General features: G+C 34.1%; 1 protein-coding gene across 1 annotated transcript in view; it reads left to right on the top strand.

Moving 5' to 3' along the window:
- The window catches only part of Nell2 (neural EGFL like 2), a 452,294-nt gene extending 430,125 nt beyond the window's left edge, over positions 1 to 22,169 (top strand). The window contains exons 17-21 of the mRNA XM_047551259.1: positions 372 to 512; positions 9,114 to 9,307; positions 10,394 to 10,570; positions 12,097 to 12,321; positions 21,471 to 22,169. Coding sequence (XP_047407215.1) covers positions 372 to 512; positions 9,114 to 9,307; positions 10,394 to 10,570; positions 12,097 to 12,321; positions 21,471 to 21,521 — 788 coding nt within the window. The 3' untranslated portion in view covers positions 21,522 to 22,169. The remainder of the gene's footprint in view (positions 1 to 371; positions 513 to 9,113; positions 9,308 to 10,393; positions 10,571 to 12,096; positions 12,322 to 21,470) is intronic.
- The last annotated feature ends 4,903 nt before the right edge of the window (positions 22,170 to 27,072 follow it).

The following is a 27,072-nucleotide window of genomic DNA, read 5'->3' as shown; positions in this document are numbered from 1 at the left end:
ACTTGGCTTAAGGAAGTCACATGTCCATACCTAACCTGATAGGACTGCAAACTGCAGTCTTGGACTGTGTCCAGAATATTGGTAATATTTGTTGAGAAGCTCTTATAACCATCACAGATGGTTTTCAATTTTTCCAGTTGAATGACTTTTGCAAATCAGAGAAACCTTTTAGATGTTTCGCCTGTTACTAATACCACTACATTGTTTCACACAGCTTTAACAACCGAGATACTTTATTGATTTTATAGTTTCTGTTTCAAGGATTTCCTGGTGCTAAAAATTATTGTAGCCTTGTAACAGGATATTCTAGTTTCTTTAAGAGAAGAGAAACAATTGTATGAAATCCCACTTCTGTTTTCTTTGTCAAACAGACATTGATGAATGCTCTGATGGCTTTGTTCAGTGTGACAGTCGTGCTAACTGCATTAACCTGCCTGGATGGTACCACTGTGAGTGCAGAGATGGCTATCATGACAATGGAATGTTTTCACCAAGTGGAGAATCATGTGAAGGTCAGTACAAGGAGAACACCTACAGTTCAATAACCTTTCTTAACTTGAAGAACATACAGTAAGAAGTAAACAGTAGACACTGATTTCATATTTAGCTCATTGGTTGTTTGCTATTTATCCAACAGTGATTAGAAATATATCAATATCTAACTTTGGCTTGCCAATTCTGGCAGTTTATTTTTAGACAAAGTTTGCAGCCCTATCTTTACAGATACTTGCAACTATTGAAAAAATGTTTTAGAATGAAAATCCCATAATACATAAACTTTTGAAAACACAAGCCTGCAAAAATCCTTCTCAAGAGAAAAATATATGGGGAAAGCTGGAGAGAGGGAAAATGGGGATAAAAGGAACATGATGGTGATATGGAAAGGGTAGTACACAGAGTACATGCTATTCTGGGGAATTCCTAACATATTGCCTGCCTGGTAGAATAAGAGCTGTTTAGTGAATGTTGAATGTTGGAAACAAAAGATGTGATCCCTGCTTCCAAGAAGTTTTTAATCTAATAGGAATAGAAAATTCAACCACATTATATTCAATTATTTACCATTAATTTTGAATTATTTTCAGTGAGTTGACAAACAACTCTGCTCTTTCATGTCCTGTATTAAGGGGCATAATATTTAGAAACCAGGCAAAACCAGCAGACTCCAGTGAATAATTACCAGGGAAACAACCAGCGCAGTAAGAGTTTACCATCAGAATTCTTGGCAGAAAAATGGAAAAAACAAAACAAAACTCATTGTTTTCTCCATTGGTATCTACACCTTCATAGAGCAACAGCCTGAGAGAACAATGGGTTTAAGATGACACAGTCAGTGAAAACCTTTGAGAATCTAATGTAAAGGTACTTAATATCTAAATGTTAAAAAGTCTTTAATCCTTGAGCCTGAAAGGGTTTTCACACAAAGGAAGTAAAACAGACTGGGATGATGGAAGCCAAGGTTTCCAGCATGCTTTGCCAATTGCAGCAGAAGGAGCTCTGGACCCTGAGCAGAGGGTTCATCAGGATTTGCACAAAGGAATGGGAATGTTGTTGTCTTACCCAAAGCTAAAACCTGGCATTTGCAAATCGTCACTTAGCTGTGGTCTGAGGGCTTTACCTTGCACTCGTGAATGTCCCAGGGTGAATATTTCCAGCCCTGTAGAAAATCTCAGGAACCACGGATTGCAGTTCAGAGGTAGATCAAACAGTCATTTTTGCTCTTCCCTAGTAAGCTGCTTTGCTTATATTCTACAAAATTGTATTAAGATTGACTCTTTAAAAATTATGTACAGAAAGAATGAATATAACTTACTAGAAATAATGTAAATCATACAGAAGCATATAGATTAAAGCTGAAAATGCATCCTTACTTTTTCTCACTTCCTCACATTCTTTCCACTTATCCTCTAACCTGTGTTTAATTTTCTTTTCTGTGCATTTGGATGTGAATAGGAAAAATAATGGACCTCTTTTGACTTCTTTACTTTAAATTTGTAATAGCACTCACTATCTTTTAAATATATGACCACAATCTGAAGTGAGCTGTATTAGTTATCTATTGATGCATAACAGATTACCCCAAAAGCTCAGAAGCTGAAAAAAAAAAAAGTACTTATCATTTCTGTAGTGAGAGAAGTCTGTACAGTTTAGCTAGGTGTCTCTGGTTCAAGATCTCTCATGAGATTGCAATCAAGGTCAGGACCGTGGTCTTATTTTGAGACTTATCTGAAGGGACAATGGGGGGATCTGTTTCCAAGATCACTCATGTGGCTTTGGGTAGGCCTTGGCACCTTAACATATGAGCATCTCTGAAGGGCTGCCTTAAGACATGGGAGCAAGTCTTAGTTCCTATAGTAAGCGATGCAAGAGAGAGCAAATAACCAAAATGGAAGGCACAGGTTTTTTTATAACCCAATATCATATGGGTTATAAAAATAACTTCTCTCATATTTGATTTGTTAGAAGCAAGTCAGTACGTTCAGCACACAGTCAAGGGAAGGCATTTTCCTTGAATGCATGAATACGAAGTGAGGAGGATCATAGACGTCCGTCTCAGAAGCTGTCTACCATAAGGACCGACAGCAATGACTAGCATTCCTACTAAATTTCCTAGTTACTTTTCCCTCTAACTATGATCCAGTCACTTGATAACTTCTTCCATTTTCTTATACTTTGGACGCTGTTTCTGTTCTCTTCATTCTCTATCACTATCCTATTTAACAGAGAAATCAAAGTTGTCAAAGGAACCTACTTCACTTTTCTGTGAGCCATATTAGTTTGCTCTCTTCTGTCTGTATCTGCTACTGCCCCTCCCTCCTATTTTATTAGATGAAATAGCCATTCTCCCATCAGAAATCAAAGCTGCCATTGTACCTTGAATGTCATCTTCCCTCACCTACTTGAGCACTCTGCCTTTCATATATCTATTTTCTCCTCAATTTTAATTATATCATCTTTTTCTATGACATCATATTCTCTTCAGCATACAAACAAAGCAAAGAGTAACTTCCTTGGACATCATCTGACTCTCCAAACATAGCCTCCATTTTTTGCTCTCTTTAGAACAGAACTCTTTGAAGCAGAGTTTTTTATACTTATCTCTTTTTTCATGTCCAGTGAGGCTTTAGTTCCACTGCTCCAGCTGTTGTTTTCCTTCTAAGATTACCAACAATTTCTTGCCAAATTCAATGGTCAGTTACTGTCTCTTTCCTTGACAGCTCAGGGATTTGACCCAATTGATCATTCCTTTCTATCAAAACATAACTTTCTCCCCGTGGGTTGGGGAACAATACTCTCTCCTGGCTTTTTGTCACCCTACAGGATTCTTCTTTCATTCTGCAAAGGACAAAATGTTCAAGTGCCCCAGGGCTCAGGACTTGTCAGTTATCTCTACACATTCTCAATCTCTGCCATCAATCAGTCATAGCTTAAGAGATCATCTGTATATGTTTATTCAGATCTCTTCCCTAGCTGCTGATTCCTATATCTAGTGGTCTATGAGGTATCTCAACTTGCATTTCTAGTGTACAACTCAGAACTAATAGAACTAAAATATGACTCTTGATTTACTTTCCAAATTGGATAGGTCCCTAAATATAGTTACTCAGATAATCTTGGGTTCTTTTCCTGACATCTCACATCTAATAGATAAACAAACCTCACTACTTTATCTTTCACAATATATTCCCAGTCTGAACACTAGTCATCACCTCTGCTGTTACCACCTTCATGTAAGGCACCATTCTCTTTTGTCTGGACCACTACATTCCTACTGGTATCCCTACTTCCACTTCTGTGTTCTTAAAAGCTCTTTACAGAACAATCCTTCTAAAATTGAAATCAGAGCATGTTACTTCTCTTTTCACCTTCCTAGAATCTTTCCATCTCTTAGAGGAAAACCCAAACCTTGACCATGTTTTCAAGGGCCTACATAATATATATCCTTGACCTTCTGGCCATTTCTTGAACATACCAAACATATTCCTTTTCATGGGCTGTTCCATTTCTGTGGAATATCCTTCCCCAGATTTTGCATATTTCTTTCATTTAATTCAAATCTCTCAAATAAGCTTCTCTTAGTCTGCCAGTTTGAAATGGGCGCTGACTTCTGACACTCTTCAGTTACCCTCCCTCACTTTTCTTTGTGGAAATGATAAATTCTTCTAAAATTATAGTGTTCATTTGTTTACTTGCATTATTATCCACTTTAGATTGTAAGCTTCAGAAGTCATGGATCTTTTTGCTTGTCAGTTACCATATCTCCAATTCTTAAAACAGTGTCTAGCACATAGTGGATAGTAAGTTTATTTGTCTAATGAAAACAACTGAGGTGGAAGTTAGATAGGTAAATCTTTAAATCAGAAGTATGTTATGCTATAACCTATGTTAGAATTAGATATTAGTATGAAATATACTGGCTATATCTATAATATATTTAAAGTGGATATATAGTAATGTTCAGGATAAAACATAATTAGTACACTCTCAGTATTCAGTCCAAAAAGTAACAAACTAAACATTAAAATAATACACAATAAATGTAAGACAGCAAAGTAAAAGCTTGTATGAGACACCTACACAGAAAAGTCTTTTCAAGGAAATTCCATAAACAGAATTTTTTATTTTTATAAGACTACTATTCTGGAATATGATTCTATTATTATATGCCAATAGAGTTTATTAAAATCATCAGAAAAATCTACTACTACTGTTAGAAGACAATATGCTCTGAAGGAGTCTTTTCAAAGAAACTACCTACATTATTTACCAAAAAAAGACAAAGAGTAAACAACTAACCATTTAGTATAATTTCAGTGATTTGTAGATTTGTAATATTAGTACTTAGAAGGATTAAGTTTTAAGAGTATGATTATATCTGGGAAGGTGCTATTTTTCTGTTGCTTTAAAAAAAAAAAAGCATTTCAAAATGGACAAAGCCACAACAGTAGACTCACAATTACTCTGAAGCATAAGATTTGTACTTAAAGATATGAGTAAAAGCTGAGTAAATAGCTATACTGTTTCATTACCTTTCTGGCTACAGTTGTGTGATCTACCAAATATATGTTTATAAGCTGCATATATACAAATTGCATGCTATTTTGCTTATTCACTTATCTTAGAGATTTAGACATTTAATCCCCAGAATGTCAGAGTGCTGTTTTTTCAGTCCATACCATCATTTCTACTGTGCCTGGAATTTTTTGCTTGTCAGTTACCATATCACTATGGGACATATAAATGTGTTTTATTTTATTTCCATTTTTCTTTCTTTCTTTAATTTCTTGATGATCTTTAAGTTTGATAAAGTTCTTCAAATTTATGATGACAAAAAATGTTCACAGGATACTTTCTCTTTTAAGTATTTTGTTTGAGATGAATATTGAATTTTTTTTAACCTGACCAAGAGAAAGGAACACAATTAAATGAATCCAATTCAACTAAACAAGTAGTTAACTGAATATATATGTGTAGGCATATCGATGTATTTTGCTGCATACAAATATTAAGTAGAAATGGTCACTGTTCTCAGGTTGTAGAAAAGATAAGTTCAATAATAACTGTCAAGATAGAATATTGAGTTTATTAATAGATGAGCAAATTATTGAGAAAATCATTTGATTTGGGGAAAAAATACATGCTGTGAATGTTGTACTATGTATGAGGAAAAAGAGAAAAATTGTTTCCTCTTGGGCATCAAGGAAGTTTTCTCAGGGTACCTAACATTTGTTTTAGAAGTATATTAAGCATGGTGATGTTATTGGCAAACTGAGAAAAAGGAGACAAGCAGAAAACCTAACTCTACATTCCTTACATGAGGTTCAAACTTGAATCCAAAGGACTATTTTTGAAAAGGGAATGATGAAAACATATCTGACCAAAATTATATTTTGATCTGATCCTATTTTCTGAGATCCAGACCTATCTAGCCAACTACTTAATGGACAATTCCACTTGGAGGCCCAGAGGAAAATGCATTTCAAGGTGCTATAACTGGGCACATGTCTGCTTTCATCCTTGCCACTCCCCAGCAAGGTCTTGCTCTGCTATGTATATCATCAATCAAAATTTCCAAGGTGGAAATCTACACATCATTCTTGATAGTTCTCTCATTTTAATATTCAAATCCAATAAGCCACTTAATCACATTGATTCTCTCTGCATTGTCTCTTTCTATACATCACCAAGGCTGACACTCAATACTGCAGGTTATTAAAGAGTACAAACTTGGCTCCTATATCTTATTGACTATGATATTGGGAAAGTTATGCAATATTTCTATGACTCATTTTCCTAATTTACAAAATTACGAATTCCTTGTACCTTAATTTAAAAGTACCCAAAATTCGGTACACAGCAACCACTATGTGAATCTGCTTTTATTGTATGATCATCTCTTGCCTGGACTACTGAAACAGCCTACTCACTGATGTTCTGGCTTCAAATTCTAGTCCACTGAAATCCTTTTCCAAAAGGAAGTCAAAGGAATCTTCCTAAAATGAAAATCTATTTTTTTCCTTTCCCTACAATGACATTTTACTGCCTTTATAATAAAGTTCAAATGTCTTAATATGACCTTTACCTGGGTCTGGGTACCTCTTCATCTCTATGACTGCCTACTCTCCTCTCTCAGTGGACATTTAAGTCACCACTATTTCTGTTCCTCGAACACATCTTGATAGCTCTAAACTTTAGACCTTCAAACAGACTCTTGCCTCAAAACACATTAAACCACTCTTTATCTTCTCTGTGCAATGGATAAATCTTATTCATAATATCAGTGCCAAAACTAGGGAATGTAAAGAAAGGAGAAAGATCCAGAAGAAGCTATCAATGTATTAAGAACAAATAAGAAAAAACTATCAAGAATAGAAAGTGAACTGTGCCAAATGCTGCTGCTAGATCAAGCTAGATGAAAACTGAGACTCAACCAATGGGTTTAGTAACATTATTTCTTCAATAGTCACTCCACTAAATAAATTATAAATATTTGTAAAATTGGAATTTTCACATGTCCTCATATGTTTTCAAAGTAGAATATAAGCCCTTTAGGTGTGAAAATGCCTAAATTCAATACCACTTATCAATTTGGGATATTTTCTATCTTGTGAAACCCACTTTAGATAACAAGTGGAAAAAGCAAGTTGCGTTCAAACTGATTCAAATCCCGTTGCAGAGCAGGAGTTCAGAAAATAGTCATTATGGTGTTTCTGCCTATACACTTTTCCAGATATGAAACCACATGCCAACCCTTGCAAGCAACATTTTACTCTATTTCTTTATGATAAATGTGCTTAAGAACACACATTCTTTGTGTGCCTGGAAATCTCTTCTTTGTCTTTTGAAGCAAACTCAAGGTCTCTTAACTGCCTTTAAGAAAAAAAAAAAAAAAAAAAAAGCACACTACATTACTTTGTCTCAGAGCTTTTAATTTTTTAAACATCAAGCAAAATGAAATGACTGCAAAATTTCAGCCATTTTCATTAGTGGAATAACATTTTTATTGTGAATATTAAAAGGGTTACGCAGTAAGATGTAACTGTAGAGTTTGTGGTCAAAGAGGTCAAATTATTATAGTTAATGTTTTTTCTGCTTACGATAGCTTCTAATTCTATGAATATCAAATTGAGACAAAGAGCAAGTCATCAAGTATACCAGATCATTCTGTGTAGACCAAATACAGAGCTTATTTATAAAATTTCATTTTCATTACAAAGAGAACATTTTCTCTGATCTGAAAAAATATATATTATACTTAATTTTTTTAAATTATGTATACATGCTGGCTAGCAGTTCTCTTTTTGATCATTGTCTGTGGTCACAGTGCTATCCTTGACAAATCAAGTTATTGTGAAACTTACTATATTAATAGCAACATTTTCAACCTTTGTCCCAATTTGTTGGTTTTGTTGAAATAGAAACTAATAAAAATCAGGGCAAATACAGAGAAAATATATCCTGTGGCTTATTTTCAGGAACAGATTTATAACAGAACTTCAATGTTTAAGAATTTAAATGTGATCAAGATATAACCTTGACTGGTCCAAGTCTTCAATTAATGTTGAAATCAAATCATTTAAAAAAGATAGTTACTAAATTCTGTCTTTAAAATCTTCATGGAAAATCAGTGTTTGGTTTCCCTACTTAAATATATACCTTTCATCTTCTCCTAACCTGCTTCTTCAACCATGATTTAATTCTTTCTCTCTTGACCTTTACCTAGAGGAAACTGATGAAATGGGAAATCACTGCTTACTGCCACTCATACAGTCTCTCTGAAATGTATTTTGGCTTGTGACCTTTAAATTGTGGGGTAAATAATATGAATCACATCTCCTCTTATAGACCTGATCTGTGGGTCGAGATATGTTTGCTTTTCATCTGTATGAAAATGCTCTAGCCTGTGATTGCCGTGGAGCAGGTGAGGTCGGGTGAGGAATGGGCAGTTGCCAATTGAGTCAGGCAGGGGATAAAGTGGTAATATGAGATGGAAAGTTAAGAGGGAGTGGATTCTTTTGAAGGAGGTGGTAATTGCTGATGGCCACTTGCCTTTCATGGGTGAGTAGAAGGGTCTAAAGACAGTGTGGGAATACCTGGTCTATAAAGGAAGAACACCCAGGCAGAACACTGGAAAGAGCTTACATTAGGGTGGTATAGCTATGAGAATAGAATTTGAAATTGAATAAAATGCCTCAGGGGTCCTATGACATTTCTCTCCAAATAAGGGATGTCTGTGAGCACCAGTTTAACACTGGGGATGATATCCCTTTTAGAATTTCTACTATCAAGCTGTTTTGTGTGATAAATTGAGTTATATTCTTACTTTCAAAAATATTAATGTTTCATAAAGTCTAATGGTATTTACAGAGATGTAAGTGTTGAAGTTTTAGCCAAGTTTATCTGGTTTTTAAAACCAAATGTTGATAATATTTTCCTGGGAAATCCCCAGGTCATTCATAATGCTTTAGTCAGCATTTAATAGGAGATGCATACCAGTAAGGTGAAAACTGATTTACAGTTAAATGCTTTATGTCAGGAGGTAACTTGCCTGATTGAAATTATTTGAAACAGCATAGTCTAAGCATACTGCATGCTGCTTTTTTTGGCTATAGATATAGATGAATGTGGGACTGGAAGGCACAGCTGTGCCAATGATACCATTTGCTTCAACTTGGATGGGGGATATGATTGTCGGTGTCCTCATGGAAAGAATTGCACTGGGGACTGCATCCATGATGGAAAAGTCAAACACAATGGTCAGATCTGGGTGTTGGAAAATGACCGGTGCTCTGTGTGTTCATGTCAGGTTAGTATAAATAAAAATTTTAATTGAGTGGTAATTTGCATATATTTTAATTGTACAGCTCAATGAGTTTTAATAAATTAATACATCCATTTAACCACCATCACAATTAATATTATTGAACATTTCCAGTAACCCAAATGTTGCCTGTGTCCTTTCCTTGTTAATCCTATACCCGTAGACAAAGGTAAACTCAGGCTTCTATTTCTTACAGATAAAATTAATACTTTCTAAAGCCCCATATAGATGGAACCACAAGGTGTATTCTCTTCGCCTCTGGCTTCTTTCACCATTATGTTCTTTGAGATTCATTTAATTGTTACATATATCTCTTCCATTATATTGCTGTACAGAAAGAAGTCCATTGTATCATCCTACTACAATGTGTTAATCTCTTCACACACTTATAAAATTTTATTACTATGTTAATTTTTCCATAGTAAAAATATCATGTTTGTGTGACTACATAAATGAAACCAGAATAGACAACCCAAGGGTGAAAATTATCTATTTGGACTATATTTCAGTTTTACAAAGACATTCTTTTATATGTACCAGTTAATAATAGGGATTTAAATTATAGTTAAATGAATAATACTATTATCTAGAGGCTCAATTAGCATGAAGGAAATTGACAACAGTGTGTACAAAAACAATAAGGTCTAAAATATTGCAGAAATTTAGCAATATGTGAAACCTACTGAGTAATTATCAAATACTAGTATACTTGCCTTCACACAAAATTGAGACAGTACTCAAATTACTATCCTAATATACAAATATGTGAATATTTATATGTCTTTACACACACACACACACATACATATATATATATATGGACCATACAGGGATTATCATTCTAATCATTTCTGGAAAATTTCTTTCTGATTAAGTCATGTGAGGAGTAATATGTAGAAAGGAAATTGGAAGTCCTCTAGCTTGGGTAGTTTTAACATGTTAGCTACAAGATGGAATTCTAAAGAAACTATATTGTGTTTGGTAAACAGTGTGAATTCTTTCTTCCTCCAAATGATATTAGTGCACTGAGAAATGGAGTGTTTGTTATACTTTTTTTCCCTTCCCATACAGAATGGGTTTGTTATGTGTAGACGGATGGTTTGTGACTGTGAGAACCCCACAGTTGATCTTTTCTGCTGCCCTGAATGTGACCCAAGGCTTAGCAGTCAGTGCCTCCATCAAAATGGGGAAACCTTATACAACAGTGGTGATACCTGGGTCCAGAATTGCCAACAGTGTCGCTGCCTGGTAAGTTTATCTACATGAAATAGAGGGAAAGTGTAGGCCTGGAAGCTAAATAGAAGAGCAACCTTGCCCTTCCCATCCACCATCAGCCAGTGCCTGGCCACAGTATTGGCAGTTTCTGAAGAATGTTTTTTGGTAGATGTGGTACATTATGTTGTGCATTCCTTTTCTGAGAGCGACGTCTTTCAGGAGTATTTCCATGCCTCGAAGAAAAAAAAGACTCCTGCTTCCCTCATTCCATCCAGTTTATGCTTACTTAAAGACAAATATGGGTAGAACAATAGCATTTATGAAAAAAATCATTCTTTTTCCAAACAGAAATTTTGTTAATCCATTTCTATCCATTCCTCACACTTAAAAAGCAAAAACAAAAATAGGCATTCTTTTCTTTACGAAGTTTGTTGCTGTCAGTGCTATTCTGGTGGGTATCTTGTTTTGTACATGCTATGAATATTAAACAAATACATAGGAGAATTGAATTTTTAAATAAAGTTTGTGAAACTTTTCCTGGAAACAGTAGGTAAAGAGGAAAGTAAAGACTTAATAAAGAAAGCACTGCCTTTTTTGTTGTTCAGTTGATTAAATGTTTTGTTTCTTTTTCTAATTGTGTAAAAGAAAAGGAAAATTATTCTACATGTCTTTGTAGCAGAAAGTTTCCTAGAAGAGGCTACTTTTAAACTCTGGCTAATTTCCTCTCTATTTGTGTGAGAATATTTTTAAGGCAATGATTTTTTGTTACTTCCTTTTTTATAATCTCAACCCAAAAATCAATTGAAAGAGCAAGAGCAGTTTCTGTGCCTAAAGGCTGCTTTCATTCAGAATGCCATGAGATTCAGAATTATGAAGAAAATAGGAAACAGGTGGGAGCTATGTTTTTAAAAAGATCCAATTTACACAGTTTTCCCACATGGAATAAAAAAGACCGAAATCAGTTCCTGCGTTTTGAGGGTTTTCATGTTGTTTTTTGTTTTGATTTGTGGGGGTTTTCGTGTAAGGGGGAGGGTGACTCAAAATCCTTACACTAAGAAACACATAAATTAATATAAAAATTTTCAAATTCCTTTCATCTTTCCATTTATTTTATTGTGATGGACAAAGCTTTCTCTATGAGAAAGGGATAAATGAGAAGTTAGAAGAAGAAAACATCAAAAGAATAAAAATGTCATCGCATGATCAGAAAGTTAAATGGAAACCTTCTTCCACATTAAATAACTTTTCTTTGTCAGGGGAAAGAAAGGGGCATGCAATTTTTATTGTTTTAAGAGAAATGGTTGTTGCTATTGTTTTATTGTCGTTCTTTTTTAATCTTTGAAACGTGCTTGTAAACCTAGCTGCAATATAGATCTCATCACTCTGATAGGGCTTTTGTAGATTTCTTGCAAGATTCATGGGCTTTAAAGGTCTAAATATAAATATCAATCAAATAAATTGACTATTCAGTAAACATTGTGTTCCCTTCCTCGTTCTCTGCTTCCTTCCATTTTCTCTGTTCCTCTCCATCTGTCCCGGCTCATCTGTTTTCCTTATAGCAGGGGGAAGTTGACTGTTGGCCCCTGCCTTGCCCAGATGTGGAGTGTGAATTCAGTGTCCTCCCAGAGAATGAGTGCTGCCCACGCTGTGTCACCGACCCTTGCCAGGCTGACACTGTCCGCAATGACATCACCAAAACTTGCCTGGACGAGATGAATGTGGTTCGCTTCACTGGGTCCTCCTGGATCAAACATGGCACTGAGTGTACTCTCTGCCAGTGCAAGGTAAAGCCCATTAAGTTCAGGTACTGAGAGCACTTTGCCAGCAGCACCCAGGACTCAGAGGTACCAGTGTGCTTAACCTGGACAATAGGAAGCATTTTCCCCGGTTTGTTCTTCAAACGAGATAGGAGTGCCACACAGGTTTATTGGCACCAAGGCTGACTTTCTTGTGTATCCTCCAATGTATATTCAAGGAGAAGGAAAGTGAATGTACTGGAACCAGAATGATCAGTAGAAACCGACTACTTATATTGCCCTAATGAATCTACTGTACACATCTTTAAAACAACTATAAGAACAAACTTCATATTTGTTCTGTCACATTAGAAGACAACATTATATTGATTTCTATCTAGTTTTTTTATGAGGTCTGTAAAATATATTGACAAAGTAGATACACTGCATTTTCTAAAGCAGAAATCAATATGGCAAAAATGGGCATGTTTCTTGGTTTGTTGTGACCAATTAAATTGAATTGAAGAATTTAAGATCTGTGTTTACCATATTCCTTCAGTTGGTGAGAAATCAGTATAGAGATTTTTCTCTTTCTTCTCATAGGAAAATAGAACATTATACCTTTTACTTCAATGAAAGCAAAAAGTAGATAACATAGGCAAAGTAGAGGAGTTCATGGATAGAGACCAAGTTGAAAGCATTTTGATGGTTATTCCTATAAAATTTAATTTAATAGTTTTGTACTTCATATTTATAATTTTGGGAATAACACAAAAATTAAATAATATAAAGACTTAACAACCAAAAAGCAAAAACATCAGATTTTTTTTCAACTTTGCATATCTATATCTGCTCTGATTTGTTTTAAGTGAGAATTTTCATTTTGTAAAGTTTTTTTCAATACAGTGATTTAATTCAAATTTACTTAGTGTAAATTCTTATTAAAGTGACTTGCTGTAATGGAACCAAGAAATATAAAATGTTTTAGACCTTGAGATACCTTTTTTATCTCTTTCATACCCAAATTTCTAGCTCCTTCAATCAGTGCAATTTGTCAGTCAAGTTTTTTGAGTGATCATTTACTGCCGTTTTCTGAAAGTGCACCAGCAAACTTGGAAGTACCTAGTACTACAAGTTACTAGTAATGTATCTGCAATGTCTCTTTAATATATGTTTAGCATGAATATACTTAACAGTACATATCTTAAAACTTCAGTGTTAATGGCCAAACAGGGAAATACTTTCTGACATTTAATTACTGAATAGAATTGAGTCCTTTTTCACTCTTATCTAACTGTTAGAGTACTGCTCCGAGCAGTGACAACAAAAATATATGCCAGGTGATAGGATGAGAAGTATACCAAATATAGCTCAGAAGGGTACTTTCAGTAAGTAAAATACATTCACATAACAGGCAGGAAACATTAGTGTATTTTCTGAGGTAAAGAGCATGAATAAGCTTGTCATTCATTGCCTTATAAACAACTGCTAGAAACTTTTGACTCTTGGTAGGAATGTGTTCCAGAAAATGTATTTTGATGTTAAAGTAATTTCTTCTTGTCAGACAAGTGAGGTCAAGAGCACAGTCTGAAAAGCAGACTACCTGGAGTCAAAGCATGGTCAACCATGTCAATTATATGACTTCAGGAGACCTGCTTCAATTTCTCTATGGCCTAGCTTGCTCACCTGAAAAATGTGAATAATAGTAGTACCTGGGAGTGTAATAGTATCTACTTGAGATGACTGCTATAATTATTAAGTGAGATAATCCACACAAGAAATTTGAGAGTAAGTATTCAATAAATGTTGGTTGCTATGTGAAGTAAATGGATATTCATAAAGTTGTGACACAGATGAAGATGGCATTACAACTGTGATAGAAGCTCCGTAGGAAAGATGTACTGTGCTAAGAGGCTGGACAGTTAGAAGGAGTAAATATCTCTTCAGTAAGGCAAGATCAGGAGTTGCCTGTGGAAAACAGGGTAAGATTTTCCCTTTCACCTTTTTGAAGCTTTTTTTCAAATTGAATTTGCTAAGGTTAAAAAAAATAATGCATCCTCCACTCAGAAGTTGAACTCCTGAGTCAAAAATAATTAATAAGTTTACCTTTCCTAAATCTCATAGAGAAGCATCCTATTATAATAGGCCATAGAGTTTTGAGCTTCAGACAACAAAAAGGATTATCCAGGTGAGAAATAAGAAGAGGGAGATATTAGAGGTCCTTTCCTTTAATAAATCATCACTCAGCAGGAAACTTTTCAAATTGGAAACCAGGGGTGTCTTTAATTCCTAAGGAGGCTATGATATAAGGCTGAAACAAGTGAGGTATGGAAGAAAATGAAGTGTAGTAAGAATAAAGTTCCGGACTTCCTAAATGTTACCTTTATGTATCAAAAACTGCAAACTTGAATTTGTGAAAGTGGATCTCTGTACTGACATTAGATTAGATAACTAGATCTAAGAACAAATTTCCATAGACAGGAAAAATTATAATAAACTTTTCATATATGATCAATTTTGAAAAGATTATTTCATAAATATTGGAATGACTAGATAACAATTTATTGGAAATAATTTTATATAATATATTATATAAAAACAAAATCCATGCATAAAGTATTAAGTATTAAGAAATAAACAAATAAAATAATTTTATATTTAATTTCTAAAAGACAGATGCCTTTTCCAACTTTGATGTGATAAAATACGCCTCAAAGAAGAACTTAGAGCTTCTATAGCAATCAACATTTAGCAAAGAAAAATAACTAGAGGCTGGAAAAATATTTTCAGCAGATTTATTTTCTTTGCTAGACTAAAAACATAAAGATTAATAAAAACACTTATTTCCCTATAAATAAAGTAGGAAAAGATCAATAAACATTTAACTATAAAAAAGCTATTAACATAAAGAGGAAATCATTCAACCTTTAATTTACACTTAAATGCAGACTAGCTGAATAAATCATTATGTTCATATCTTATAGTAAAAACAAAAGTAGACCAATAATATCTAATGCTGACAGAGATGTACTTGAATTGTTACTTTATACGCTGTTCTTGTCATTGAAAAGTACATATCAACAGCTATATCCCCATCCATTTCAATTCTGATTTTGAGAATCTAGACTATAAAACAATCTAAAATATAAAACTATATATGCATGGCAATATTAATCTCAACAATATTTGACATGCAAAATCATGCAAAAATTTCAAATAGAAACATGGTTTAATCAATCATAGTAATTCTATATAATACAATTATGATATTATACTCACATAATATATATCAAGTATATTTATTATATAATTGTATTATAATTATATATTTTATAATTATATGGTACTATGATATTATTTAGCCATCAAAGTAATAATAGTGCTTAAAATTAAAAATTAAGATAAATATATGATGTATAATTACATATGCACTTTGACTATAAGAAAGTTGAAAATAAAGGACTTTGAAACTGGACTCTACTAAAATATTGATAGTAATGGAACTAATATATAATATATAGTGGGACTACTATATGCATAAACTGAAAATATATATAAAGTTTATATAAACTGAAAATTTAAAACTGTCTTCTAAATTTAATTCATAGAGTTTAGTATAAAAAGAGCAACAATGACTTTAACAATAAATATAGGCAGAAATAGCAGGGTCTTAAGAAAGCTTATTTTACTGTGTCACTATGTAAAAACAGTTACTTTTTAAAATTAGTTTTGATAGTAAGTGATAATATTCCTTGTAGTCAGGCTGCTTTGTGAGTCACATTCTATTTCAGTTTTTATCAAGGTAATATTTATTACAGTGAAATCCATAGTTAAGTATATAATTGATGATTTTGATAAATCAGATATATAATATATTCAACCCTCTAGAGAGTGCCTTTGTGCCCTCTTTTAAGTAATACTTTCAACAGACAACCTCAATTTCATTTCTTAATGATAGATTCATTTTGACTGTTTTAAAATTTCACATAAAAAGATTACATGGTATGTGCCCTTTTATGTCTTATGTTAAATTTATGTTAGCTAATCCCTCTTCTTGACTTGAAATCAATATTTTTGGTATTCATTTAGTGATATAGAATATTGTTTTGATCTGTTCACTTTCAAAATTTGTGTGTGTGTGTGTGTGTGTGTGTGTGTGTGTACTTGTGTGATTCTGGAGATTGAACCCATGATCTAGGACATGGTAGGCAAATATTCTACCACTTAGTCATACCACCCCAGTCCCTGGTTTTACACTTAAAGCACATTTTTAATAGATAATGTATAGTTGTCCTTACCTTTTTACCCAATGTACAACAGGTCTTTTAATTGAAGTGTTTAATCTACATACATTTAATGTAATTTTTGACACTGATTGATTGAGGACTACTATTTTGCCATTAGTTTCTATTTGTCGAGTCTATTGTTTATGCTTCTACTTGTTCACTCCTGCCTTTCTTTTTTAAAAACTTTAATTGTATTCCATTTTAATTGTTCTTTTGAATTTTAAATTATAACACCTTATATTATTATTTTTATTCTAGAAATTACTATATATATCAACCTATCACATTAAAACTATTTGATATTATACTATTACTATAAAATATAAGAAATGTTCAATAATGTGATTTCTCCCAGCCTTTGTACTATAATAACGGAGTACTTTACAACTCTGCATGCTATAATTTTTATAATTTCATATTATTATTTTTGTTTTATCAGTCATACATCCTTTAAGGAAATTAAGGGAAGAAAATTGTTACATTTTATGCTCATCCACATATTTACCATTTCTGATGCTCTTCATTTTTTCTTACATATTGTAGATTTCCATCTACTCATTTCCCTTCAGTTTGAATAAAATTCTTTAGTATTTTCTATATTGTAGGCTAACTGGTAACAAATTCTTTTAAGATTCATTTTTCTGAAAATTTATTTATTTTTGAAAGATATTTTTACTGGATATAGAAAGCAGAATTTATAGATTTGTTTCCAGCCATTTAGGTGATACTCTATTGTTTCCCAGTTCCCACTGTTTTGATTCTGCCCTTATTTGTATCTTTGTTCCCTTTTATACAATGTCTTTTTCCCCCTCTATCTCCTTTCAAAATTCTCTTTTGTTTTTTAGAGTTTGATTATAACACATGTTTAGCTTATTTAATTACCTTAAAAGACAAAAAAAACTCTATTTTATTTCTGCTCTTCTCTTTGTCTTATAGATTTGATAATTTCTATGGCCTTATAGATTTGATGTCTATGGTCTTGTCCTCAAATTTACTGACTCTCTTCTACCATCTCTAATCTGCTGTTGGGAGCATTCAGTGAATTTTTTCACTTCAGATATTCTACTTTTCAGTTCCAGAGTTTCCACTTAATTTCTTTTATAGTGTACCTGCTGAGATTTATCATCTGTTCAATTATTGTAACTATATTTTTTAACATCTTTGAACATATTTATGATAGATAATTCCTAATCTTCATCTGCTAATTACATCTTTGAATCAGTTACAATTCACTACTTTTTCTTTTGATTAGGAACACATTTTTCTTGTTTTCTTCACATGTCTACTAATTTTCATAGTATATGGATATTGTGGAGGATATGTTATATAAGTCCTAGGTTCTGTTGGTCTCTTCTGAAGACTGTTTTGTTCTAGCTGGTTTTAAATTACTGGTCACTCACATTGTACTAGAAAAGCTTGACTTTATACTTGTTAGGTGGGTCTACTCCAAGTTTACCTTTAGTTTTAGGGTGAATTTAGAACTCTTGAGATGTATTACTTCTAATTATAGCCCTTTGGGGTTTTCAGTGAAAAACAAATTTTTTATCAGTCCTTTCTAACTTGGTAGGACACAGATTTCAAGCACTGCTACCTATAGTGTGAGCAGCATCTAAAATCTCTGATTGATTCTTTCAACTCCTCAGCTAGGGCTCTCTTATTGTCTCTTTAGAGTCTCCTCAATAAACCAGCCAAGAATTTGAAGAAAGGTTACGTGTTGATTTGCTCCTTACTTTGTAGATACTTCTCTCTCAGTTTTGTGCCACTCTATTAGCCCCGAAGCTGTCCTAAGGCCTATAAGATTGTGGCTTTATGCTTGAGTTATAGTTCTCAGTCTGCACAGACTAAGGGAGTGTCCTAAGGGAAGGTGCCGAGTAAAAATGACTCTCACTCAGTTCATTCCCTTTTTTCAAGGTTGAAATCTCTCTAGTGTTTCCTTACCACTCTCCATTGGTTTTAATTGTATTTTTTTATTTTGTCCAGACTTCACAGTCGTTACCTATAGGAGGGTTAGCCTTGCATAAGAAATTATGCCCTTACTAAAACTGAACCACAGTGGACTGTTTTGTTAATCTTTCATGTATGAACTCTGATTGCCTAATTAAGAAAGTGCTGGGGGTCTGGATTGTGGAGCATCTGTTCTATAAACAGCAGAACATATTGATAAGGAATAAGAAAAACATTCCTGGAAGTTTTGGGAAAATAAACAGTTCCTTCAAAAAGCAGGTATTTGGGAGCAATACTAATAGCCCTTTTCTCAGTGTTCTAATGCTAGTTTCACATACTCAGTGGCAGAAGCCACCACAAATTCCCTAACTCAATTTCTGCTCAAAAGTCACACAGTTTGAGAAACTGATACTTTCAGGAACTAGTGCATTCATCACTTCATTGGGGTAGGAGATTAGGAAAGATCATAAAACTAGGTTTTGTTATAAAATCTATGCCTCTGAACATGATGGTAAAGCTTTAAAATGCTTCTTGTGATCCTTGAGATGACTGAGTCTTCCTCTTTTGCAGCCAGAATAAGAATTCTGCTTAATAGTAATTTAGAAAAGATGAGGATTAGGTTAAATTGATAATATTCTTCTTGGATAATAGACTGGCATTTCCCCTCACTTGCTGTGCTTCAACAAAGGCTTGAGTATTAAAATGTCTTTTTAAAAGACACTTTTGATTTTATCATATTAAAGTATAATATATCTAACACCAATTATCTGAGAAAAGTAAGAATAGAGGATGAATTTTAGAGACAGACTAACCTAGGTTTTAATCCAAGCTCTATCATTTATTAACTGTGTGATTTTGGACATAATATTAAGCTTTCTGATCTTCAGTTTCTGAACTAAAAAGTGTGACTATTAATAATGATCCCACTGGGAATGCTGTGAGATTGAAATTAGATAATGTATTTAAAATGCCTGGCAAAGTGTCTGATACGGAGTACATACTCAGGAAGTGTAAGAATATTATCATCATAGTGTTAATAACCATATTAACATTATTACTATTTAACTAGTAGAGGAAAGAGTGACAAATCAGAGATGAAGGTATGGATTTTTTTTCCTCTTTGTAGTTTTTTATATTACCTTGATACTTTATTATGAAAACAAATTGTGCATATCTGATCTGCCCCTGCCTATTTCCCCCATTTCATTTGTAAACGGTTTTTTTCACCAGCCTAAAAATCTCACCTAGTCCTTTTTTCAGTTTCATTTTTAACTACAACAAAACTTATCATTTCAATGCTTCTCCTTCTGGTGTTCCCTGTGCTCTTGGCCTGTCTTTGTATGCAGCTATCCTCAGATCTTGGCTCAAATATCACCTCTACAAAGAAGTCTACCCTAGCCACCAGTTTTAGTATGCAGTCTTTTGTCATCTCATAATACTGCCTAATTTATTTCCTTTTGTCTTAGTCAGATTGGGATACTGTAACAGAGTACTTTAGACTGGGTAGCTTGAAAAATATAAATTCATTTCTTTTATTTCATTTGTTCTTCGTAGTTATACATGACAGCAGAATCTATTTTGATATATTTCTGTATATCTCATGGTTCTAGGGGCTAAGAAATTCATTTCTCATGGTCCAAGATCAAGGTACTGGCCAAATTTGTTTTCTGATGAGGACACCCTTCTTGGTCATAGATAGCCATCTTCACATATCCTTCTATAGAGGAGAGAATAGAGAGAAGAAGCAAACTTTCTCAATTTTTTAAATTGGTACACTATAGTCATACATAGCAATTGTATTCATTATGCCATATTTGTATGTGCACATAGCAGTTTGATCAGTCTCATTACCCTGTACCTTCTTTTTGCCTCCTTTCCTCCCTCCCCCGATCTGCTTGCTATACTCTACCATTCTCTCTTCTATTATTTATTACTACTACTACCACTTTACTGATTATAATTATATATGTACATAAATACATATATTATATATATTCATTCATTTATATTCATTGTCTATTCATGCATGGACATGGCATAATTTAGTAGATTTCTTTTTCAGTATTTGCCCATGCTTTCCCTCCTCTCTCTCTTTTGATCCCCTCTCTCTACTCTATTGGTTTCCCTTCTATTTTAGTGAGGTCCCTTATTTTTTATTCTCTCTCTCTCTTTCTTTCCTTAACTTTCTGAATCTGGCTTATTTCAGTTAACACAGTGTTCTCAAGTTCCATTTGTTTAGCAGCAAAAGATATTTAGCATAATTAAGCTAAAGATGTTTAGCATACTAATTCATTCTTCTTTACAACCGAGTAAAACTCCATTATTCATATAAACCAAATTTTCTTTATTCATTTTTCTGTTAACAAACATCTTGGCTGGTTCCATAACTTGACTATTCAGAATTGCATGCATATCATGTCTTTTTAAAAGGATAATACTGCCATTGACGATGCTCCATCTTATTCCCAAATTAATATCCAAAGGCCTCACCTCCTAATAGTATTACATTGAGGATTAGAATTTCAACATACGAATTTTGAGGAAACACAAACATTCAGACCATAACATTTTTCTAGCACATTTAAATTTTTTATTGTAAGTTTGCTTGATACTTAATAGTTTTCTCCCCCAATGTACTGTATGCCCTGCCAAATGAAGTTAATAACTAGTTTTGCTTTATTTATCAATATATCTAATACCTATAATACTCAACATTTATTTTGTGAATAAATAAATAAAAAACAAAAGTGATACAAGTGGATACCCTGGGGTAAGTAAAGCCAATCTATCCCTTGCCACATAATTCCCTCTTTAGTGATTGAGTCATGAAAAGTGATAATTCAATTCTCAGGAGTACATAAATAACAAATCAACTATACAACTGTTTTTATGTACTCATCAATAAATGAAAATTTACTAATGGCTTAAAAATTAATACTCCACATTTATTTCCACTTTTTTCCCTAGAATGGCCACATCTGTTGCTCAGTGGATCCACAGTGCCTTCAGGAGCTGTGAAGTTGACCGTCTTATGGGGGATTTCTGCTTAAAGAATGTTCTTTCATTAAAGAGACCAAAAAATGCTTAAAAATTGAATGATTTGTGGGCAGCTAAATACAGCTTTGTTAGTAGCAGAGTGGACTTTCAATTATGATGTTTGTGGAGCTTGAGAAAATCACAAAAGGAAAATTCTTGGAGAAAACTAGACCACAATTCTGCCTCTTCTGTACCTGACATCACCTTGTAGAAATGTGTGTGAAATACACACCATGATATCCTGACCCCTGTATGGAAGCCTGAGCCCCTTGGATCTGTGAAAGCCTTGGGTTTCTTTGGTGCAGAAAAGTTTCTTCTAGATCAGAATCTTCATAAATCAGTTAGGTTCCTCACTGCAAAAAATAAAATATAAAGCAGTGAATGAATTATATTTTCAGAAACAAAGCAAAGAAGCTATAACATGTCATGTACAGTACACACTCAAAAGAAATCTGAAACACGTTATTGTAATCATAAAAAATAATGCACAGGCATGGTTACTTAATATTTTCTAACAGGAAAAGTCATCCCCATTTCCTTGTTTTACTGCACTTATATTATTTGGTTGAATTTGTTCAGTATAAGCTCGTTCTTGTGCAAAATTAAATAAATATTTCTCTTACCTTAGAACGTGTGTGTCTCTCTGGCTTTATGTGTTCTGCTTTTCTCCAGATGTTTCAAAATACAAAGTTCTTTCTAGTTCTGCTGATTTAAATTCCCATTATGTTATTTCCAAATTGAGAGGTGATTTTCATTGAATTATACACCTAAGTAGGGGGTGAGATGGATACCCTCCTTCTGCCTCTCCAAGTCAATTTTACCTTTTCTACCCTGCCCTTGTATCCTGGGGAATCTGACCTACATAGAAAGTATTAATGGGTTCTCTTTCCTCGGGAATCTGATTTGGTTTCAATTATACTGCAGTGTACACAGGCAGCATATCAGGAAGATGTAAGATTTGATATTTATGCTGCTGGCTTCCTTCCTACCCGGTCACCACCATGATTGGCTGTGTCACCTTACTGAAAAATACATCTCCTGGCAGGTGGCCTTCTTTCTCAAACCTCACTCTTCAGGTTCTGATAACTTCTGCTTGCCACTCTGTCCTTGGGGGCGAGGGGATCCCTGCTCTATTTCTTGTTGGTTTCCCTATTTCCAGTCACATCTTTATAAATGGTCCCTTTGTTAAAGTCCTTAATTAGACATCTTAAGTGTGCCATCTGTTCACTGCCAGAATTCTGACAGATATACATAAGGAGGGGAATGTGTGAAGGTTGGAAATGTCTTCAGGAACTGGTCCTTCACATTGATATATAAATCCTTCTCAAGGTTAGGAGGAATTATTACATTCCATGTTAAATCTTTCCATGCACCAAAATCTCAGATGAAAAACAGGCTATTCCCAATAACAGAAGTTATTCCAGTAGAGCTCGATACTTATATTTTTGTACTAAGGTGAAAAGGAAGTACAAGTATTGTTAAATTAATTTTTACTTGCGTGGAGGCATTTTTCTTTAAAGAAAAACTGAAATGAAGGGGAGATGACCACTACAAGCTACAGAAATGGTAAAGTGGCTTTTTTTCCATTGCTATGGAAACAAACTAACATAAGGTAAGCTGGGGAAAATTTATAAATTTTTTAATACTTTGGCATGTGTGATATTTATTGCATGTGTAAATTCAAGTATCTCTATATTAAATATAATGATTTTTCTGCTGCCTTTTTATATTTAATCTAAAATTTCAGCAGAATATAAGGCTTATTTTTATCAGCAATATTACTATGATAAATAGCAATTGAGTATCCAAGAGAACTAATTTAAAGTTTTTTCCACACGATTTTTTTCTCTTATGTAGGTTTGAGATTTCATATTAAATTCTACTGAAAAAAAATATGGTTTACTTGTTTTTATGAGGAGAGTAATAAATTGTGTATGTGTGCATGCTCACACATCTACATCTGAATACATATATATTCTTTATTTAGAAATGTCATGTCTTTCTGGAAAGAAGGGAAAAGCTGGAATTTTATATCCCACATCTTTTTCTAAGTTCTTACAGTGTTTTGAGCATACTGGTCGCTTGCAGACTTCTGCTTTCATATACAAATGAAAGAAAGAAAGTCCTTAAAATGCTAAGAATAAAAAAGGGAAAAAAACAAGACCATGGCTCTTCCTGGTACCATAAATCTGCTCACATTGAACTCCCCACCACCCCTGCCACCCCCCCACTCAAGGTTTAAACCATCAATACTTTATCCCCAGGAAAATTATTATTTTATCTATAGACTCCTGCAACAAATAATAAATGTTTATTAAGAACCTTGTCCCTTGAAAATGAGGTGTTTAATGCTTTGTATCTCTCTGGTGGTAATAGACAAAAGTGCCAACCTTCTGGGAAAGTGAGAACTAAGAGGCATGAATTTAATTTGAAAGTGCTTGACTCCTTTAAGTTAACCCAAGCTTTGGTAGAAATAGTCCTCAGTACATTTCCTATATACCCTTTTCTGAAATAAAACAAAAAGCACAAGAACGTTTAAATATGATTCTTTGGTAAGTAATATATGGTAACCTGTATCATTTATCTCCTTTTTTAAAGACCACTGTATTGCTTTTTTGTTCTGCTTTATATGCTGGTAAAGAGAGTCATGGGTTTGTTCAATTACACTGTAATATCACAGAATCCCTTTTATCTTCCCAATAACTTGGCTATCTATAGCCAATGTTGAGATGCTCTGTAATTGCCTTTACAAAATGAACGGTATATCAAAGCTCTAAAACAGCAGTCAATACTCTCGAGTGTTGGAATACAGAAGTTATTCAGCTGAACAAAGCTGAAACTACATGTACTGAATAAAAGATGAGCTTCAGTTCACTAAGCATTATCTCATCTATCAAAATTCCACATTGCTGACTAGTTAGGAGTTCTGAAGGTCACCAGATCCCACTAACATCTGTGTGGTCCCAGTCCCCATGGATCTAGGGCTTAAGCACTGATGATACCAATTGCTTTTAGAACAAGGCTTTTTGCTTTTTAGTTTTTCAGTGTAGAGTGTTCTTGGTGCAAGAGCAAATTGATCTCAGAGAGTTTCATGCTGAAAGGATCCTTGAAGGCAGTAAGTGAATGCTTAAGCTCTGTGTACGTGCCAGGAACTGTGGCACCTAGATGCTCCCCCTCTGCAGGGGCTGTTGCAGTGAAGTTGGCTCCTTGTGTTCTCACTGACCTTTCATTATTGATGTACTGTTTTCCACCTTAGAATTCAATATCTTCCATAAAGGAATTGTCACCTCTTTGCAGAGTAATTGCCCTTAGTTAATAGACCTGCAGGTAGAAAGGCAAGAGTGCCTTGGACTATAGTGGCTCTAGATCTGTGGCAACATAAATTGGTAAAGAACAGAACCATTGGAGGAGTTTGGAACAGTATAAACTGAGTAACAATTTTTTTTTTTTACATTCTTTCTATTTTCCAGGAGGCAAGAACAACTCCTCCAAACCTTTAGTGTCTGTCCTAAGATTAAATCATTTTCCACAGACTGTTTGCATAACAGATTCTGAAATTCCTCTTTATTCTGAATGACAGATGACACAACATATTACCGTCACCACCAAAATATTGCATTTAAAACATGTTCTCCTATTTATCTCTAGTGCTAGGTACTTTAAAAAAAAATGGTCTGAAATAAGAGAGTGACTATATGCAAGAGTATAAATTATATTGAGTTTATTTTTGAATAATTTTATGCATGTAACCATAAATAAGGAAAAATAGAAAATTTAATTTTCTGAAAAATATAAGAAATCCAGGAAATATCTCTATCAAAAGAGATGTATGACCTTATGGAGAAAATGTAAACCCATACTTAACAAGTCTATGTGAGGACCTATTGATATCCCAGACACTGTACTGGGCACTGTGTACAACTTACCTCTTGTACGAAATTCACTGCAACAGAGTCACTACAAAGAGGAAATTTCCAGGCATCACAATAAACAAAATATGACAGACCATAAGCATTTATTTATTGTTTTCTCATTTAGTACACATTTCAGAGGAAGAAAAAATTAGCAAATAAGTAGATACTATTTTAGGTGGTAATTAAGTGCTATGAAGAAAATTAAGCAGGGTTAGGGTAGTAATGAGAACAGGGTGATAGTTTAGATAGAGTGGTAAGAAAGACCTCTAAGGTCAAAAGGCATTGGAGCAAATACTTGAAGTGAGAGAATGTGCCATCTGCATACTGGGAGGGGAGGATTACAAGCAGGGGGACTGTGCTACAGATCTGAGGTGGGAACTTCCTATATGCATCAGTGGCGTGAGCAAGCTGAGGCCTGCTTGTGGACAATGCAGTCAGAGCAGTCCCTGGTGACTAAGTGAGGTCTTCTGAGACCGTTAGTAGGGTTTTGGAATTTTATTCTCAGTGATATGGGATTCATTAGACAGTTTTGAGCAGAGCTACATCATCCTCTGATGGTTGAAAGATTTACCCTGGCGATTGTGTGGAAAATAGGGGTGGGAGGAAGGGTGTGGGAAGTGGTAAGTAGGAAGCAGGAGGTTCATTTTAACCACAGAATTTCAGACACAATGTGAGTGGTTTGGACTAGAATAACTAACTGTGGAAACCAAAAGGACCTAATGCTAAAGAAGATCCAGTTAAAGAAAGAAATGTGTAAGAAGGTTAAATATCATCAGAAAATGCCAATTCTCCCTAGTAATTCTAGCAAGGAAAAAAAAAAAAAGAGTTCCTAAAGCTGACTCTGAAGTATTAGAAAAAAACAAATGGTCGAAACTATTTTGAAGAATTACATTTAAGAACAAAGGAAGCTATATACCAGGAAGATATAAAGTTGTAGGAATTAAGAGTGACTATGGCAATAAAAAAGAGAAGTCACGGATCAGTATAATAGATATAAAAAGTAGCAGCAAGACCTCAGAAACCAATCAACCCATGCATATTTAGATACTTGATAAATAATAGATGTTACACTGGACAAGTGGACCTGTAAAGATTGGTTATGGGAAAACCAAATCATAAAGGTTTATCCTTATTTCATACTAGTCAATTCCACATGGGTCAATGGCCTTGATATGGAAAGTAAAATAAATTTATAAAAATATGTAGAACTTTATTATTCTCAAAATATTTTAAAACAGACTCAAAAAATCATATACTAAAACCATAATTAAATTCTCCTATAGTTAATAAATGAAAAGATCAAACACTTGAAAAGATAATGCTATTATGTATGTAATCACAAAAATGTGGTAACTGGAAGGAGCGGGTTGCCTGCTGCCCAGCAACTCTCTCATCCATCTGCCTGAATCCAACCTAACATCCCAACCTTTTTGGTGATCTAGGGTGCTGAAGTCCATCTGGCTACTTCCTGCTTATTAGGACGTGTCGTGGGGAAGGGAAGATTTGGTTGCCGATTTGGTGGGGAGGCGGCTATGAGGGTGCAGCAGCATTTGGTTGTATGTTACCCTGGCAACTTCACTTACACAGCTCCGGGCAAACCTGAGGAGACAGGGAGAAAT

This window comes from Sciurus carolinensis, chromosome 4 (genome assembly GCF_902686445.1).
Source record: "Sciurus carolinensis chromosome 4, mSciCar1.2, whole genome shotgun sequence".
NCBI classification, from domain to species: domain Eukaryota; kingdom Metazoa; phylum Chordata; class Mammalia; order Rodentia; family Sciuridae; genus Sciurus; species Sciurus carolinensis.
Note: the sequence above shows the minus strand (reverse complement) of the source record. Positions and strands in the feature narration are given on the sequence as shown.